The sequence below is a fragment of the Pongo abelii genome, chromosome 4 (assembly GCF_028885655.2).
Source record: "Pongo abelii isolate AG06213 chromosome 4, NHGRI_mPonAbe1-v2.0_pri, whole genome shotgun sequence".
Taxonomy (NCBI): Eukaryota; Metazoa; Chordata; class Mammalia; order Primates; family Hominidae; genus Pongo; species Pongo abelii.
The window spans coordinates 142,712,361-142,731,296 of record NC_071989.2 but is presented as its reverse complement, the minus strand read 5'-3'; the positions used below and the strand labels follow the sequence as shown (position 1 = coordinate 142,731,296).

General features: G+C 43.4%; 1 protein-coding gene across 32 annotated transcripts in view; it reads left to right on the top strand.

The window, feature by feature from the left end:
* The window catches only part of LOC100462342 (cyclin-dependent kinase-like 3), a 144,775-nt gene that overhangs the window by 2,189 nt on the left and 123,650 nt on the right, over positions 1-18,936 (top strand). For 8 of the 32 annotated variants that reach the window (XM_054556532.2, XM_054556521.2, XM_054556525.2 and 5 more), the window contains 2 exons: positions 2,615-2,800; positions 9,085-9,279. The exons of 3 other annotated variants lie outside the window; for them this stretch is intronic. In XM_054556532.2, coding sequence (XP_054412507.2) covers positions 2,636-2,800; positions 9,085-9,279 — 360 coding nt within the window. In that variant the 5' untranslated portion in view covers positions 2,615-2,635. Of the gene's footprint in view, positions 1-1,054; positions 2,210-2,614; positions 2,801-9,084; positions 9,280-18,936 lie in introns of those variants that run through there. 21 more of the 32 variants (XM_054556552.2, XM_054556551.2, XM_054556542.2 and 18 more) reach the window with 18 other exon arrangements.

Sequence of the window (18,936 nt, the reverse complement as noted above, 5' to 3'; positions counted from 1 at the left end):
GCTGTCCTGGTTAACCAGGCCTGCCATAACCTACTTGTAGAAAGAATAATTTTAAAGCTATTAATTGTATGCTGTTATCATTTCTGTAGCTCTGGATTATGAGTTCATTGAGGACAGGGACTCAGTTTGGTTCATCTTTGTCCTGGGCAAATTTTTTTATTTTTTGAGACAGAGTCTTGCTCTGTCACCCAGGCTGGAGTGCAGTGGTGTGAACAGGGCTCACTGCAGCCTTGACCTTCCGGGCTCAAGTAATTCTCCTTCAGACGCCCAAGTAGCTGGGACCACAGGTGTGCACCACCATGCCCGGCTAATTTTTTGTGGAGATGGGGTTTTGCCTTCTTGCCCAGGCTGGTCTGGAACTCCTGGGCTCAAGTGATCTGCCCACCTTGGCCTCCCTGTGATTACAGGTGTGAGCCACTGTGCGCAGCCTCCTTGCAAATATTTAGCCCACAACAAATCATATGCTTACACCAAGTTTGAGCCCACTATAAGATTTACTATGACATTCTTATTTATAGAAGGTATTTTATATTGTGGTTGAATAACTTTTTTTTTTGAGATGGAGTCTCGCTCTGCCACCCGGGCTGGAGTGCAGTGGCGCGATCTCTGCTTACTGGAAGCTCTGCCTCCCGGATTCACGCCATTCTCCTGCCTCAGCCTCCCAAGTAGCTGGGACTACAGGCGCCCGCCACCACACCCAGCTAATTTTTTCTATTTTTTAGTAGAGATGGGGTTTCACCGTGTTAGCCAGGATGGTCTCGATCTCCTGACCTTGTGATCCGCCTGCCTGGGCCTCCCAAAGTGCTGGGATTACAGGCGTTAGCTACCGCGCCCAGCCGAATAACTTTCAAAGAAAAGACAATTCTGAATATTTTAGGTGATCAATGAAAACGATGACCTCTTCTCCTTTCTCTCAATATAAACCCTAGCAGCATAGAAAAAACTTGAGAAGCTTCAAAAATACTAATTTATTTACCCTATCCCAATTAAATCAGGTGCTCTGGCATTGGGGCAGGGGTGTGGAGGTGGGGATTGGGAGTTGCTTACTAAAAGCTCTCCAGGTGTGATTTAAATATGCATGCTGGGGTGGGACCCAACAGATTAGATTTATTAAATAATGCCTTTCGTCTTATTTAGCGGAAGCATAGCGAGATTTCGCTTTTACATTTAACTCATTTTATAGAAAAAAGCAAAGAAAGCCCTATTCAATAAAGAAAGCACTCCCTAGGCACTTGCTCTAGTGATATGGTGGTTATTCATTAGGGACTGTCATTCCAGCTGAACTCTATGTCTACTTAAGCAGTCAGACACTGGCCTCTTGATTTCTGTGCTCTTGTACATCATTTCGTATATGGTGGAACCCTTCGAATTACTTGCTTTCCTAGAGTTTGACACGTGGTGAGGGAGGTTTTTTTCTTTAAAAAAGATTACTAGCAGTTGGAAAAAATTAAAAGGCATATGGCAGGTGTTTAAGAAAAGTTTTTGATTTAAGAACCATCTTGACTGGGCGCGGTGGCTTACGCCTGTAATCCCAGCACTTTGGAAGCCTGAGACGGGCGGATCACCTAGAGTTCGAGACCAGCCTGGCCAACGTGGTAGAAACCCCGTCTCTACTAAAAATACAAAATTAGCCGGGAGTGGTGGCACACGCCTGTAATCCCAGCTACTCGGGAGGCTGAGGCAGGAAAATCACTTAAACCTGGGAGGAGGAGGTTGCAGTGAGCCGAGATCGGCGCCACTGCACTCCAGCCTGGGCGACAGAGCTAGACTATCTCAAAAAAAAAAAAATTGCGGATCCTCCCCTATCCCCATTCAAAAGCAACCTTGTGAGGAGGCTCAGCTGTGACAGCAATCTGTACTCCCCTCCCCCATTGCCAAGCACAGCACTCTTCCACCTTGCGCCTACCCAGAGCAGGTTTCCGTTTCTTCTCACTTCCCCTTCCGGGTCGGGACCCTGCCCATGTTCCGGTCTTGCGCACGAGGGCTAGAACGCAGCAACTCCGCCGGCGTTTCCATGGTAGCGAGTGGCCGGTTCCTTGCGGGGCTAAGCAACAAAGTAGTATCAGTGTTCGGTGGCTCCACTGGAACTACGCAGAGCCAGACCAGCGGGACCACAGAATGGGCTGAGGCGGCGGCGGCTGTTGGGATAAAGTCTACAGCGGGACGTGGGGCGTGACACCGGTCCGGCATCCTAAGACGTCTGGTTTGAGTTGCGGGCGAGACCAGGCTTTTTTTAGAACCTTGGGCCTGATAAGTGGGCGACTGCAGTAGTGCGGGAACCTATTATTTGACAGGAACATGACAGGAAGTGTGGGGACCCCATGCTTGATGGATGGTGACTTATAGTGTGGTAGTCTCAGTGTTGACCGGCATGACCGAGACAGCAGGAGTACCCCTAAGTTCTGGTGAGAGGTGGAGCCTCAGAAGGACACCTTACTCAAGCTGTCTTTAGTTCCCAAAGACAAAAAGGCTCAGTGGAAAAGATTCCCTTTTTTTTTATTAATGTCTCTGTATTTGAGACTGTGGGTTTATTGTGGATATGCATTATCTAGTTTTAATAAATGAAAGTATAAACGTTTAACATTTTCCATTTTCTTTCTTTATTTCTATAAAGTAGTAAAAGCCCAGCTTGAAAATGGAGATGTATGAAACCCTTGGAAAAGTGGGAGAGGGAAGTTACGGAACAGTCATGAAATGTAAACATAAGAATACTGGGCAGATAGTGGCGATTAAGATATTTTATGAGAGACCAGAACAATCTGTCAACAAAATTGCGATGAGAGAAATAAAGTTTCTAAAGGTTTGCTTCTTTTGCCTTAATCATCTAAGTCAAAAGAAAAATTGTTATGGAATAAAAAATTGCATAAAATATTTTAGTTCACATATGTACTGATTCATATTATGTAGAAATAAGTGTAATACTCTATGTTGTCTACATTTTGTAATTTTATAGTGATACAAGATATATGTGTTTTGGGGTATGTAACAAAAGCTATGCCAATATTGTTTAATAATTATTCAGAAATATTCAAGTATAATACTTAATAAAAATTTCTGCTATGTGCAAGGCATGGTGCTAGGTACTGAGACTATAAGGAGGTAAAAGATAGTTCCTGCCCTTAAAGACTTCTATAGTTTAATCAGAAAGGAGAGTATATAAAAATCATACTGAATAAAAAGTGGCTCATAATAAATGCCAAGGAATCAACACAAAGTCCTTTCCCTGGTAGGGAAAGTTTTTTTGAGGAATGGGACATTAATTTGGCTTTGAAGAATGTGGAGAGTTTAGATAAGAGGGAGAAACTGTTGTGTTCTAGGTTAGAGGAACAACATAAACTCAAAAGAGACTAAGGAAGGACAAAGGATAAAGGGCAAAGTGGAAAGGACAAAGAGCAAAGACATTTGCCTGTAGAGTTTTCTGAGCAGAATTGGAAAGAGGTATATTAGAACAGTAAATTGGAGGTAGATTTTAAAGTTTTTTAGGCTAAGGAGTCAAAACTTGATTTTGTAAGAGGTGGAAGGTCGTGAAGGTTTTGAATTCAGTGTAAAGAAATGTTGTAAATTTTAATCTACCACTATTGTGCAGAATAGATTGGAGGACTAAGAGTAAAAATAGGTCTGTTAGGAGTTCAATTCAGGAATTTTGGAAAATGTCTGAGGACCCTTGCTAAAATGCAGCAATGTGAATGGAAAGTAAGGTTAGAAAATGCTATATTGTAAAAAGAAGACATGAGGCCGGGTGCGGTGGCTCACGCCTGTAATCCCAGCACTTTGAGAGGCCGAGGCGGGTGGATCACCTGAGGTCAGGGGTTCAAGACCGTCCTGGACAACATAGTGAAACCCCGTCTCTACTAAAAATTAAACAAAAAAAAAAAATTAAGGCCTGGTGCGGTGGCTCATGCCTGTAATCCCAGCGCTTTGGGAGGCTGAGGCGGGTGGATCAAGAGGTCAGGAGATCGAGACTATCCTGGCTAACACGGTGAAACCCCGTCTTTACTAAAAAATACAAAAAATTAGCCGGGCGAGCTGGCGGGCGCTTGTGGTCCCAGCTACTGCGGAGGCTGAGGCAGGAGAATGGCGTGAACCCGGGAGGCGGAGCTTGCAGTGAGCTGAGATCGCGCCACTGCACTCCAGCCTGGGCGACAGAGCAAGACTCCGTCTCAAAAGAAAAGAAAAAAAAAATTAGCCAGGCATAGTGTCGCGCCCCTGTAATCCCAGCTACTTAGGAGGCTGAGGCAGGACAATCGCGCAAACCCAGAAGGTGAAGGTTGCAGTGAGCCGAGATCACGCCACTGCACTCTGGCCTGGGCGACAGAGTGAGACTCCTTCTCAAAAAAAAAAAAAAAAAAAAAAAGAGGGCGCTGTGGCTCACGCCTGTAGTCTCAGCACTTTGGGAGGCTGAGGCAGGTAGATCACCTGAGGTCGGGAGTTCGAGACCAGCCTGGCCAACATAGTGAAACTCCCGTCTCTACTAAAAATACAAAAAGTAGCCGGGCATGGTGGTGCATGCCTGTGATCCCAGCTCCTCGGGAGGCTGAGGCAGAAGAATTGCTTGAACCCAGAAGGAGGAGGTTGCAGTGAGCCGAGATCACACTATTGCACTCCAGCCTGGGCAACAGCAACACCTTGTCTAAAAAAAAAAAAAGACATGAAAGAGTGTAGAAGACTATAGAAAGACTATAGAAGGAGTCAAAGGTCTCTGAGGTTCAGTGATTGATACAATTGATAGAAATACGAAAGACTCAGACATGGTTTGGGAACTACTTCAATTTTGGAAATGTTGAATTCGAGGTGACAGGAGTACATTTAAGTAAAGATGACCAGTAGGCTTTTAGAAATGAGGAACAATATCAGCAGAGATCAGGGAAGAAGATAGAATCCTATGCAGGTGTGATAGTTCACCCCAGGAGAAACAACTGAGGAGTGTGGAGAAAGGAGCATTAACATTCCTTGGGGTCTGGGTAGAAAATTAATGATTTTAAAAATATTTAAATATGTGTGTATTCCATTTATTGGAATCTGTTTACATCCTTTAAGGTTTATGATCTTGACGATATGGTATAGCTGTTTTATATGCAGCAGATGTTCTTGTTTGCCTTTATCTGATACAAAAATAATATTTTCTTCTTTCTTTGTAAGTCTATATGAGATATGATGGATCAATTTGCCTTCTTTCTCTTTCTCTCTTTTTTTTTTTTTAAGAAATGGAGTCTCCCTGTTGCCCAGGCTGCAGCGCAGTGGCATGATCATAGCTCACTGCAGCCTCCATCATCTCGGCTTAAGCGATCTTCCTGTCTTGGCCCTGTGAAAGAGCTAGGATTACAGGCATGAGCCACTGTGCCTGGCCTAATTTGAGGAAATATATTAGGCATCTGTGGATTATTAGAATGGCTCTACACTGGGCGCAGTGGTTCATGCCAGTAATCCTAGCACTTTGTGAGGCCGAGGCAGGCGGATTGCCTGAGCTCAGGAGTTCGAGACCAGCCTGGGCAACATGGTGAAACCCTGTCTCTATTAAAATACAAAAAATTAGCCAGGCATGGCAGTGTGCGCCTGTAGCCCCAGCTACTCAGGAGGCTGAGGTAGGAGAATTGCTTGAACCCAGGAGGAGGAGGTTGCAGTGAGCTGAGATTGCACCACTGCACTCCAGTCTGGGTGACAGAGTGAGACTCTGTCTCAAAAAAAAAAAAAAAATAGCTGGCCATGGTGGCAGGTGCCTGTAATCCCAGCTACACAAGAGGCTGAGGCAGGAGAATCACATGAACCGGGGAGGCAGAGGTTTCAGTGAGCCAAGACCACGCCACTGCACTCCAGCCTGGGCAGTAGAGTGAGACTTCGTTTCAAAAAATAAATAAATAAATAGAACAGCTCTATTTCTAGACAATGAAAAGTTAGTCAGTAAAGATGTTATGATTTTGTGAAAGATATCAGTTCCTGTCCTGATGACCTAAAACATAATAATACTATAAATAAGGCAATTGTGTACTATGAATGAAAATCTGATTAGGAGATTTTTTTCCCCCAAGGCAGTATCTCTTGCTCTTTCTTCAACTGTTACACTTAAACTGATTATTTTTTTTCTATTTAATCATTTTGTAAAACTAACCAGTACGTGACAATACAGAGATGAACTTGAATATGTGTTTTACTGTAACAACTGTTATGCAGATAATTTTGAGATACCCTAACTATTCTCATTGGCTTTTTGTTATTGTTGTTGTCATTGTTTTGAGACAGTCTTACTCTGTCACCCAGGCTGGAGTGCAGTGGCACGATCCTGGCTCACTGCAACCTCTGCCTCCCAGGTTCAAGCAATTCTCATGCCTCAGCCTCCAAGTAGCTGGGATTACAGGCATGTACGACCACGCCTAGCTAATTTTTGTATTTTTAGTAGAGACGGGGTTTCACCATATTGCCCAGGCTGATTTAGAACTCCTGGCTTCATGTGATCTGCCCACCTCAGCCTCCCAAAGTGCTGGGATTACAGGTGTGAGCCACTGCACCTGGCTCTCACTGGCTTTTTATAGGATTTTAAATTTGATGTAATCTAATTCCACTAGAGAGAGTTCTTGGACTAGTTAATATTCTGAGTCTAAAAAACTTGTCATAATTACTTAATTCAAATTACTTTTTTTTTTTTTTTTTTAGACAGAGTTTCACTCTTGTTGCCCAGGCTGCAGTGTAATGGCGCAATCTCAGCTCACCGCAACCTCTGCCTCCCGGGTTCAAGCGGTTCTCAATCCTGCCTCAGCCTCCTGAGTAGCTGGGATTACAGGCATGGACCACCATGCCCGGCTAATTTTGTATTTTTAGTAGAGACAGGGTTTCTCCATGTTGGTCAGGCTGGTCTCGAACTCCCGACCTCAGGTGATCTGCCTGCCTTGGCCTCCCAAAGTGCTGGGATTATAGAAATGAGCCACCGGCCCGACCCGAACTAAATTTTTATGCTAGAATTTCATTAAATAAATTACAGTTAGAGTAATTAGTGAGAATATCTGTAGAAAAGTTGTCTAGTGATGGAGAAAAACAAAATTAAACAACTTGAAGAGGGGTACTAGAGCATTTCTAGGGATTTCATTTCATGGTTTATCTGAGTAAATACTGTACCTAATTCCTCATCCCTGAATGGATCTTCTACAATGCTTATTCATATTACCCCTTCCCTACTTTCACTGCTTTCGCCTTTAAAATAAAGACTGGACAGGAAACCAGTAATTTTCCCTAAGTAGAGGATTAACATGGTAGTGTCCAAAGCAGTCAATTCCTTGAGACGGAGTTTCACTCTTGTCACCCAGGCTGGAATGCGATGGCACAATCTTGGCTCACTGCAACCTCCACCTCCTGGGTTCAAGCGATTCTCCTCTCTTAATCTCTCTAGTAGTTGGGATTACAGGTGCCCACCACCACACCGGGCTAATTTTTGTGTTTTTAGTAGAGACAGTGTTTCACCATGTTGACCAGGCTGGTCTCGAACTCCTGACCTCATGTGATTTGCCCGCCTCAGCCTCCCAAAGTGCTGGGATTATAGGTGTGCACCACCATGCCCAGCCAGCAGTCAATTCTTTTCACTGCTGCCAGTATGCTATTGCTGCAGCACTCTGGCATCTTGCCAACCAGGGAAATTTGGAGCAAAAAGGAAAGGAATCTGGTGTTATATTTTGGATGTTTTTCTCTAGTCATGTTTTAAGGACTTTAGTCTCTTCATTAGTTACAGAGAAGTAGAAAAATTGACATTGTGTTATTGGAATAAAGGTATATATATTTTCATAAAGGTATAGTTTTCTAGAGCTAGGAACAGTGGCTCATGCCTGTAGTCCTAGCAACTTGGGAGGCCGAGGCAGGAAGATCACTTGAGGCCAGGAGTTCAAGACCAGCCTGGCAATATAGCAAGATTCGTTCTCTTAAAAAAAAAAAAAAAAAAAAAACCCTTCATTTTTAGCTAATTGAACACATATTCTTGATAGTTTGAACAAAATGGTTAAATATTTCAGAATTGATTATAATTAAGTCAGTGTGATGAAAAATAGAATAAATAGCATACAATATTAAATCTCATTTGTTTCCTAAGCTGATACATGGACATCATTTACATTTTAAAATTATTTTAGCAGTAATTATTACCAGTCTAAAAAGGTGGTTGTTTAATAGAAGAGTACAGACAACGAACAAACGTTTACCCACAAATAATTACATATTTATGTAAAGTTTCTGTGGTTATAAATTGGTAGTTCACATATCTGAAGATTTTGCATATATTTTGGTGTCCTTTTGTTATAGTCTAATGAATTTATGATGCTCCCTAGAACTTATGGTTTACTTTCTAGAGTTTAGGATTAAAGTTAGAGAATAATTAATTTATATAAATTCAGATCACATACTTAATCGTGTTGAAATCCATGCTCATTTGAAAACATAAGGGCCTTTTAAATTTTGGGTGTTAAATTTAACCACAAACCAACTTTAAAAATAGCAGGATATCTTTCAACAGAATACTAAGTTATAGTACATTAAATTATTTTAATACGCAACCAAATGCCAACTTGAGATAAAGTAATGTATCTCATTTTGTCCTATAAATATTGATTATAAAATGGATTAAATTTTCTTAAAATAGGAATGGAAGCACATTGGTTGAGAAATTTCAGTTGAAATGGATGGAACATAGGCTGGGCATGACGGCACACACCTACAATTCTAGGAGTTGGGGAGGCTGAGGCAGTAGGATCACCTGAGATCAGGAGTTCGAGACCAACCTGGCCAACGTGGTGAAACCCTGTTTCTACTAAAAGTACAAAAATGAGCTGGGCATGGTGGTGCACGCTTGTAATCCCAGCTGTTCAGGAGGCTGAGGCAGGAGGATTGATTGAAATGGGGTGGCAGAGGTTGCACTGAGCCAAGATTGTGCCACTGCACTCCAGCCTGGCAACAGAGCAAGACTCCATCTCAAAAAAAAAAAAAGAAAAAGGAAATGCACGGAACAAAGCTAAGAATATGACTGTTTCTTTTCAAAATTTATACATGTTATATGTACAAATTGTTAGGCTTGAAATAATTAAAAATTTGTGTTGTTTCTTTTGTCAATAGCAATTTCATCACGAAAACCTGGTCAATCTGATTGAAGTTTTTAGACAGAAAAAGAAAATTCATTTGGTATTTGAATTTATTGACCACACAGTATTAGATGAGTTACAACATTATTGTCATGGACTAGAGAGTAAACGACTTAGAAAATACCTCTTCCAGATCCTTCGAGCAATTGACTATCTTCACAGTAATAACGTAAGTGCTTCAGAATAAGCCAATTTGTAGGATGAATACGAATCATAAGTGCTCCTTATACATTGTTTTATTTTTATGAAGGTGGCTAACATTCTTTTTCTATACAATAATAATAGGTATCCTGAAAATGGGGATAGGGAATGGGGGGCACTACCTTTTTGTTGCAGAACCAAAAAATATTGAGCACTCAGTAATTCCAACTATAAGGCAGACCAAGTATGGGATGGTAAAGGCAGTATCAATAATTTTGTTTAGTAGAATCAGTAGTCAGCTGAGGCACTATTACTAGAGAAAGTATATTAAAACATTGAAAGTCAGGTCTGTGGCTTAATGGAGAGTTGCTCATATAAAGGGAGGTTTAGCGAGACTCCGCCTCACAAAAAAAAAAGGGGGGGAATAGTAAGTAAATGTGGATGCCTTTAGGGGAAGAAAGGAGATATAAAGTGGCGGAGCGGTTTGAGGCCTTGTCATTTAACCTATGAAAAATCAAGGAAGAGGAAAGATCACAGCCATTCTGATTTTTAGTGTTGACTTTAGCATTGGCTTGTAAGCGTTTAGCTCAGCAGGTTTTTTGTTTGTTTGTTTTGTTTTTGAGATGGAGTTTCGCTCTCGTTGCCCAGGCTAGAGTACAATGGCATGATCTCAGCTCACTGCAACCTCTGCCTCCTGGGTTCAAGCAGTTCTCCTGCCTCTCCTTAAAACATCTCGGTGTTTGTCCGAGATGACGGTGCTCCTCCTCAATCAGCCACCACACCTGGCTAATTTTTTGTAGAGATAGGGTTTCCCCATGTTACCCAGGCTGGTCTCAAACTCCTGGGCTCAAGTGATCTGCCCGCCTCAGCTTCCCGAAATGCTGGATTACAGGTGTGAGCTACTGCACCTGGCACAGGTTTTTTAAAAGATCAAATTACGTGCTAGGTATAAAGCACTTAAACTGTGTCAGGCACATTTTAAGTGCTCAATAGATAGTGCTGGTAGGCTGGCTATAGTAGCTCACACCTCTAATCTCAGCATTTTGAGAGGCTGAGGCAGGAGGATCACTTGAGCTCAAAAGTTCAAGCCCAGCCTGGGCAACATAGCAAGACCTTGTCTCTACTAAAAATAATAAATTAGCTGGGCATCAGGCATCGTGCACAATCCTGTACTCCCAGCTACTTGTGAGGCCGAGGTGGGAGGATTGTTTGAGCCTGGGAGGTCATGGCTGCAGTGAGCTGATTGCACCACTCCATCCTGGTTGACAGAGCAAGATCCTGTAAGTAAGTAAATTAAATAAATAAATAAATAAATATAGCAAGCTTGTTTGGAGTCAGGAATATTAATAGTTGTGTTAAGGGAAGAAAAGGAAAAAAAAGAAGGAAAAGAAAAGAAAGCTGGTAGGGAGTCAAGAATAGTGGTGTTATCTTTGTATCTGTTTAGAGCCTTGTCTATATTAGACTCTAAAAATGTTTCTTGAATAAAAGGAGATCTCAATCTGGGCTAAACTGACAGTAGAAGACTTCCAAGAGGAGGTAAAACTAAAGTAAGTAGAATTTTGAATTGTAGCTAGGATTTTGTTGGAGTAGAGGAGAAAATGCATTCAGGTGGGATACCATTGTGAAAATAGAAGTAGACCAGAGCAGGGGACTTCAGAGAGTGCTGTTAAGTCAGGTTACGGGGAACAACAGATAGAGGAAGATAAGATTACACAGGTTCCCAGGGGAGAGATTTTCCAGAACCTTGAAATTTATCCACAGGAGGGTGGACTCTTTCCTGAGGATCCTGGGAAACTACTGAAGATTTTGTTGTTTTTTTATTTTTGTTTTTCTTGAGACAGGATCTTGCTTTGTTGCCCAGACGGGAGTGCAGTAGCATGATCATAGCTCACTGCAGCCTCCAACTTCTGGGCTCAAGTGATCCTCCTGCCTCAGCCTCCCAAGTTGCTAGGACTACAGGCACATGCCACCACACCCAGCCCATTGAAGGTTCTTGAGCATTGCTGTGACTGGATGAAAACAAAATCTAATTTTATTTTAACATGAGTAGAAGATATGAGCAGATAGAGACCCAGAGAGATCAGACAGGAAGCTGTTGTGACAGTCTAGATGTGTGGGTGGTAACGGTTTGGACTAAATAGCAATGGGAAGGAGAGGAACGATGGCAGAGGGATAGGATGGAAGTATTTCAAAAGGAAAATCACAGGACTTCGGAACTAATTAGATATGAGAGGGATGAAAACAAAGGGTGAAGTCAGAGGTTATTACAGTATTTTTTTTTTGAGACGGAGTCTCTCTCTGTCACCCAGGCTGGAGTACAATGGCAGGATCTTGGCTCACTGCAACTTCCGCCTTCTGGGTTCAAGCAGTTCTTCCTGCTTCACCCTCCCGAGTAGCTGGGATTACAGGCTCCTGCCACCAGGCCCGGCTAATTTTTGTATTTTTATTTTATTTTATTTTTAGACGGAGTCTTGCTCTGTTGCCCAGGCTGGAGTGCAATGGCGTGATCTCACTGCAGCCTCCTTCTCCTGGGTTCAAGCGATTCTCCTGCCTCAGCCTCCCGAGTAACTGGGTTTACAGGGGTGTGCCACCATGCCCGGCTAATTTTTGTATTTTTAGTAGAGATGGGGTTTCACCATGTTGGTCAGGCTGATATCAAACTTCTGACCTCATGATCCGCCCACCTTAGCCTCCCAAAGTGCTGGGATTATAGGCATGAGCCACCATACCCTGACAATTTTTGTATTTTTAGTAGTAGTACCGTATTTTTAACTGCAGAGCAGGAGAAGTGCCATTGTCAATAACTGAATTTAGAAGTGGGAATTGCTTTAAGATATATTGATGTATTTTAAGGGATAGTGAGAATTTCCAAGTAAAAATAGTGGTTAACCAATTATATCATGGCTTTGGAAGTTTTCAGAACTGGATATACAGATTTGAGAATCTTCCTCTTAGAGACTATGGTTGAAGAGGTAAGAATAGATCATTCTCCCAGAAATGGAAGGAAAAAGTAAGAGGTAGTTCTCATCACCAAGCATGGAAGAGTATCTGTGGAGTGTTGGAGAACAGCAGAGAAGGAGGCCTAGACAGAAGCACCCACATTCTTTTATTCTCTTGTTCTTATCTAGAACCTGGAGTAAAATTATCCCTGTCCCTTACCTCACAGAATGTTGTAAGGCTAATTACCTTTGAGAATTAAGGCAGCCATGAGTGAAGTGGCTCTTTAGACTAGATATTATTTACTTTTATTTTATTTATTTTTTTTGAGATGGAGTCTCACTCTGTCACCCAGACTGGAGTGCAGTGGCGCGATCTCGGCTCACTGCAACCTTCACCTCCCGGGTTCAAGTGATTCTCCTACCTCAGCCTCCCAAGTAGCTGGGACTATAAGCGTGTGCCACCACGTCCGGCCAATTTTTGTATTTTTAGTAGAGATGGGGTTTCACCATTTTGGCCAGGCTGGTCTTGAACTCCTGACCTCACGTGATCCTCCCACCTCGGCCTCCCAAAGTGCTGGGATTACAGGCGTGAGCCACCATGCCTGGCCTATATAGGTATTTTTTAAGAGATGAGGTTTCAGTCTGTTGCCCAGACTGGAGTATAGTGGTGCGATCATAGCTCACTGCCGCCTTGAACTCTTGGGTTCAAGTGATCCTCCCAACTAAGGTGCCCGAGTAACTGGGACTACTGGTGCATGCCCCCACGCCCTGCTAAAACTTTCTTAGTATTTCCAAATTTCAGATGATGATTTTTTTTTGTTGTTGCTCAGGCTAGAGTGCAATGGTGCAATCTCGGCTCACCGCAACCTCCGCCTCCTGGGTTCAAGCGATTCTCATGCCTCAGCTCCCGAGTAGCTGAGATTACAGGCATGCGCCACCACGGCCCAGCTAATTTCGTAGTTTTAGTAGAGATGGGGTTTCTCCATGTTGGTCAGGCTGGCCTTGAACTCCTGACCTCAGGTGATCTGCCTGCCTCAGCCTCCCAAAGTGCTGGGATTACAGGCATGAGCCACTGTGCCCGGTGACATTTTTTAATTAAAAAAAATTTTTGCAGTTTTCATTTTGTACACTGGAGAAAGACTTTTTTTTTTTTTTTTTTTTTTGAGACAGAGTCTCCTTCTGTCGCCCAGGCTGGAGTGCGATGGCGCGATCTCGGCTCACTGCAGCCTCCACCTCCCAGGTTCACACAATTCTCCTGTCTCAGCCTCCCGAGTAATTGGGATTACAGACGCCCACCACACCTGGCTAATATTTGTATTTTTAGTACAGATGGGGTTTCGCCATGTTGGTCAGGCTGGTCTCGAACTTCTGACCTCAGGTGATCTGCCCGCCTCGGGCTACCCAAAGTGCAGGGATTACAGGCGTGAGCCACTGCGCCCGGCTGAGAAAGACTTTTTTTATATGATTAAAATGAGATATTGTCTACTATCATATCCTACATATCCTATCCCATGGTCTTTATTATTTTTTTATTTATTTTTATTTTTTGGAGACAGAGTCTCACTCTGTCGCCCAGGCTGGAGTGTAGTGGGGCAATCTCGGCTCACTGCAAGCCCCGCCTCCCGGGTTCACGCCATTCTCCTGCCTCAGCCTTCCAAGTAGCTGGGACTACAGGCGCCTGCCACCACGCCCGGCTAAGTTTTTATTTTTATTTTTGTAGAGACGGGGTGTCACCCTGTCAGCCAGGATGGGCTCGATCTCCTGACCCCGTGATCCACCTCCTCGGCCTCCCAAAGTGCTGGGATTACAGGCGCGAGCTACCGCGCCTAGCCTTTTTTTGTTTGTTTGTTTGAGACAGTGTTTTGCTCTGTCGCCGGGGCTGGAGTGGAGTGGAATGATAGCCTCCGAAAGTGCTAGGATTACAGGCGTGAGCCGCGGCACCCGGCCTTCTGGTCTTGTCATTGTATCCTTAATCCGCCATTGCTGCTGACATCACTTCCTTGATTTTTTATCACACTGCCTTCACAATTTGTAATTCTTTTGTTTGTTTAGTTGTTTACTTGCTTATAATCTGCCTTCTTTATCAGACTGTAGACTCCATGGGGGCCCGAACCCCCATTCATTGCCTACAACAGTATTTTCTATAGAATAGGCTCTTAATAAATATTTATTAGAAAATGAATTGAATTAATAGGCAATAACAAAAGCCAGGGATGTTATTGAGTACCTACTGTGTATAGGTAATTACATAGAAAAGAAACATTTTCTTTTGTTGTTACATTTTTCTTTTGTTGTTACACTCTCGCCCAGGCTGGAGTGCAGTGGCGCGATCTCGGCTCACTGCAAGCTCCGCCTCCCGGGTTCACGCCGTTCTCCTGGCTCAGCCTCCCGAGTAGCTGGGACTACAGGCGCCCACCACCAGGCCCGGCTAATTTTTTTGTATTTTTAGTGGAGACGAGGTTTCAGCGTATTAGCCAGGATGGTCTTGATCTCCTGACCTTGTGATCCGCCGCCTCGACCTCCCAAAGTGCTGGGATTACAGGCGTGAGCCACTGCGCCCGGCCTACATTTTCTTAAAACAATAATCAGTGTGTTTGGATAGACCCATACTAAATAATATTGGGGGTACAAAATAAGTAGGTATTTTGCCTTCAAACACTATAGTTGAGAAAATAGGCTTAGACAGTTGGTACAATAAGTATAAAAGTGTAGATGATGAAGTGCCAAGTTTTGTGGCACAAACGATATAGTAGTACAGCATAGGATGGGCAAGAAAGTCAATAGGATAATTTCTGACTAAATACCGGTAATACGATATTCCCAAGGATGGCCCGCTGTTGCCCTCATCCACGTGGAGCTAAATGCTTTTGATGTAAAACAAAACTAACCATTTGATTGTGAGATAAGAGTTTTTATTTTATTTTTATTTTATTTATTTATTTTTGAGATAGAGTTTCACTGTATCACTCAGGCTGGAGTGCAGTGGCATGATCTTGGTTCACTGGAACCTCCACCTCCCAGGTTCAAGCAATTTTCCTGCCTCAGCCTCCTGAGTAGCTGGGATTATAGGCGCCCACCACCACACCCAGCTAATTTTTGTATTTTTAGTAGAGTCGGGGTTTCACCACGTTAGCCAGGCTGACTAACTTTGGTCTTGAAATGCTGACCTCAACTGATCCACCTGTCTTGGACTCCAAAGTGCTGGGATTACAGGCATGAGCCACCGATGAGAGTTTTTAAATAGTAACCAAATAAATTCACAAGTTAATAAGTGAATTTCCCAATGCCATACAGCAGGGGTCCCCAACCCCTGGGCCACAACCAATACCATTCTGCGGCCTGTTAGAAATCAGGCCACACAATAGGTGAGCGGTGGGTGAGCAGGCAAAGCTTCATCTGTATTTACAGCCACTTTCCATTGCTCGCATTACCTGTCAGATCAGCGGAGGCATTAAATTCTTATAGGAGTGCGAACCCTACTGTGAACTGCGCATGCGAGGGATCTAGGTTGTGCACTCCTTGTGAGAATCTGATGCCTGATAATCTGTCACTGTCTCTCATAACTCCCAGTTAGGACCGTCTAGTTGCAGGAAAACAAGCTCAGGGCTCCCACTGATTCTACATTATGGTAAGTTGTATAATTATTTCATTGTATAGTATAATGTAATAATAATAGAAGTAAAGTGCACTATAAATGTAATGCACTTGAAGCATCCTGAAACCATCCCCCAACCTGGTCCATAGAAAAACTGTCTTCCATAAAACCAGTCCTGGTGCCAAAAAGGTTGGAGACTGCTGTAATACAGTTAATGAATGATGGAAGAGGGGACTAGATTCCTTCCACAGTCCATGCTCTTTCCTTTCTACCATGCCATGTCTCCACAGCAGCTTAGTATAGAGCGGCTTACCTTTAATTCTTAAAGCCTGTGCTTAGGAAATACTGCAGAATTAGAAAAGTGTTATTGTGTTTGGGAAGCAGTCAGATAACATATATTTATGGCTATGTATACACATGTGTATATGTATGCGTAATACATTTGTTAAATGGAATTAGGGGATCAGAAGAGGAAAATGACAGAGAAAGATTATCAAAACTTTAATTGCTGTTTATAAAAGAGAAATTTATAATCAAAGTTCATCTTAAATCATCTCAGAATTGCGATACAACTTTTCAATAAATACCTTTCTTACCATACTTCCTCTTAACACAATACCTTTGCACATGCTATTCTCTCTTCCTGGATTTGTCTTTCTTCCACTCTTTCCTAGTTTACCTCTGCTCATCCCTCAGATCTTAGTAAAAGTGGAATTTTCCCCAGGGATGTCTCCATTCAAGTTACAATGCTATGTTCCTTTCCTTTGTAGCACTTGTGTTATTTTATATTTGTGTGATTATATGAAGTAAGGTGTTTCTTTTACAATTGACTGTGAGTTCTATGATGGTAAAGAACTATATCTGTTTTCTTTTTTTTTTTTTTTTTTGAGACAGAGTCTTGCTCCATCACCCAGGCTGGAGTGTATTGGCATGATCTTAGCTCACTGCAACCTCCGCCTCCCGGGTTCAAGCAATTCTCCTGCCTTAGCCTCCCGAGTAGCTGGGATTACAGGCACATGCCACCACGCCCAGCTAATTTTTGTATTTTTAGTAGAGACAGGGTTTCACCATGTTGGCCAGTCTGGTCTCGAACTCCTGACCTCGTGATCTGCCCACCTCGGCCTCCCAAAGTGCTGGGATTACAGGCGTGAGCCACTGTGTCCGGCCTTCTTCTTCTTCTTTTTTTTTTTTTTTTTTTGAGACGGAGTCTTGCTCTGTCACCCAGGCTGGAATGCAGAGGCGCGATCTTGGCTCACTGCAACCTCCACCTCCTGCGTTCCAGCCATTCTCCTGTCTCAGCCTCCCGAGTAGCTGGGATTACAGGCACACACCACCATGCCCAGCAAATTTTTGTATTTTTAGTAGAGACAGGGTTTCACCGTGTTGGCCAGGCTGGTCTCAAGCTCCTGACCTCGTGATCTGTCTGCTTCGGACTCCCAAAGTGCTGGGATTACAGGCTTGACCCATTGAGCCTGGCCCCAGCCTTGTTTTTTTAAAAAAATGTATTTATTTTTCACTCAACACATATATGTCCAAACTATTTTTCTTTAACAGCTTTATTGAGGTACAGTTTTTTAATTTAATTTTATTTTATTTTATTTATTTATTTTTTTGTGATAGGGTCTCACTCTGTTGCCCAGGCTGGAGTGCAGTGGTGCGATCTCGTCTCACTGCAACCTCTGCCTCCTGGGTTCAAGCGATCCTCCTGCCTCAGCCTCCCGAGTAGCTGGTATTACAGGCATGTGCCACCACGCCCAGCTAATTTTTTGTATTTTTAGTAGAGACGGGGTTTCACCATGTTGGCCAGCCTGGTCTCAAACTCCTGACTTCAAGTGATCCACCTGCCTCAGCCTCCCAAAGTGCTGGGATTACAGGAGTGAGCCACCACGCCCAGTCAAGATAAAGTTTATTTTTATTTTTATTGTTATTTATTTATCTATTTTTTGAGACGGAGTTTCGCCCAGGCCGGAGTGCAGTGACGCGATCTCGGCTCACTGCAAGCTCCACCTCCCGGGTTCATGCCATTCTCCTGCCTCAGCCTCCCAAGTAGCTGGGACTATGGGCGCCCGCCACCGCACCTGGCTAATTTTTTGTATTTTTAGTAGAGACGGGGTTTCACTGTGTTAGCCAGGATGGTCTCGATCTCCTGACCTCGTGATCCGCCGGCCTCAGCCTCCCAAAGTGCTGGGATTACAGGCGTGAGCCACCGCGCCCGGCCTTTTTTTTTTTGAGTTGGAGTTTCGCTCTTGTGCAGGCTGAAGTGCAATGGCAAGATCTTGGCTCACTGCAACCTCCGCCTCCTGGGATCAAGCGATTCTCCTGCTTCAGCCTTTCAAGTAGCTGGGATTACAGGCATGTGCCACCATGCCCAGCTAATTTTGTATTTTTTTAGTAGAGATGGAGTTTCACCATGTTGGTCAGGCTGGTCTCGAACTCCTGACCTCAAGTGATCCACCTGCCTTGGCCTCCCAAAGTGCTGGGATTACAGGCGTGAGCCACCATGCCCAGCCTGAAGTACAGTTTAAATACCATAAAATTCACCTGTTTTAAGTGTACGGTTCATTGATTTTTAAAGTTAATTTACAGAGTTCTGCAACTATCATTACAATCCAGTTATAGAACATTTCATCACTCCAAAAAGATTCCGCTTGCTTATTTTCACACAGTCCCAATTTCTAACCCCAGTTCCAGGCAACCAATAATCTGCTTTCTGTCTATACAGATATACCTTTTCTGGATATTTCATATAAATGGAATTATACAATATATAGCCTTTTGCATCTGGCTTCCTTCACTTACCATGTTTTTCTGTGTTGTAGTTTATCTGTATTGTAGTATGTATCAGTACTTCATTGCTTCGTTTTTTGTTTTTTGGTTTTTGGTTTTTTTGAGACAGAGTCTTACTCTGTTGCCCAGGCTGGAGTGGAGTGCACTGGCGCGATCTCGGCTCACTGCAACCTCTACTCCCAGGGTTCAAGCGATTCTCCTGCCTCAGCCTCCTAAGTTGCTGGGACTACAGGCACCTACCACTGTGTCCAGCTAATTTTTGTACTTTTAGTAGAGACGGGGTTTTACCCTCTTGGCCAGGCTGGTCTTGAACTCCTGACCTCGTGATCCACCTGCTTCAGCCTCCCAAAGTGCTGGGATTATA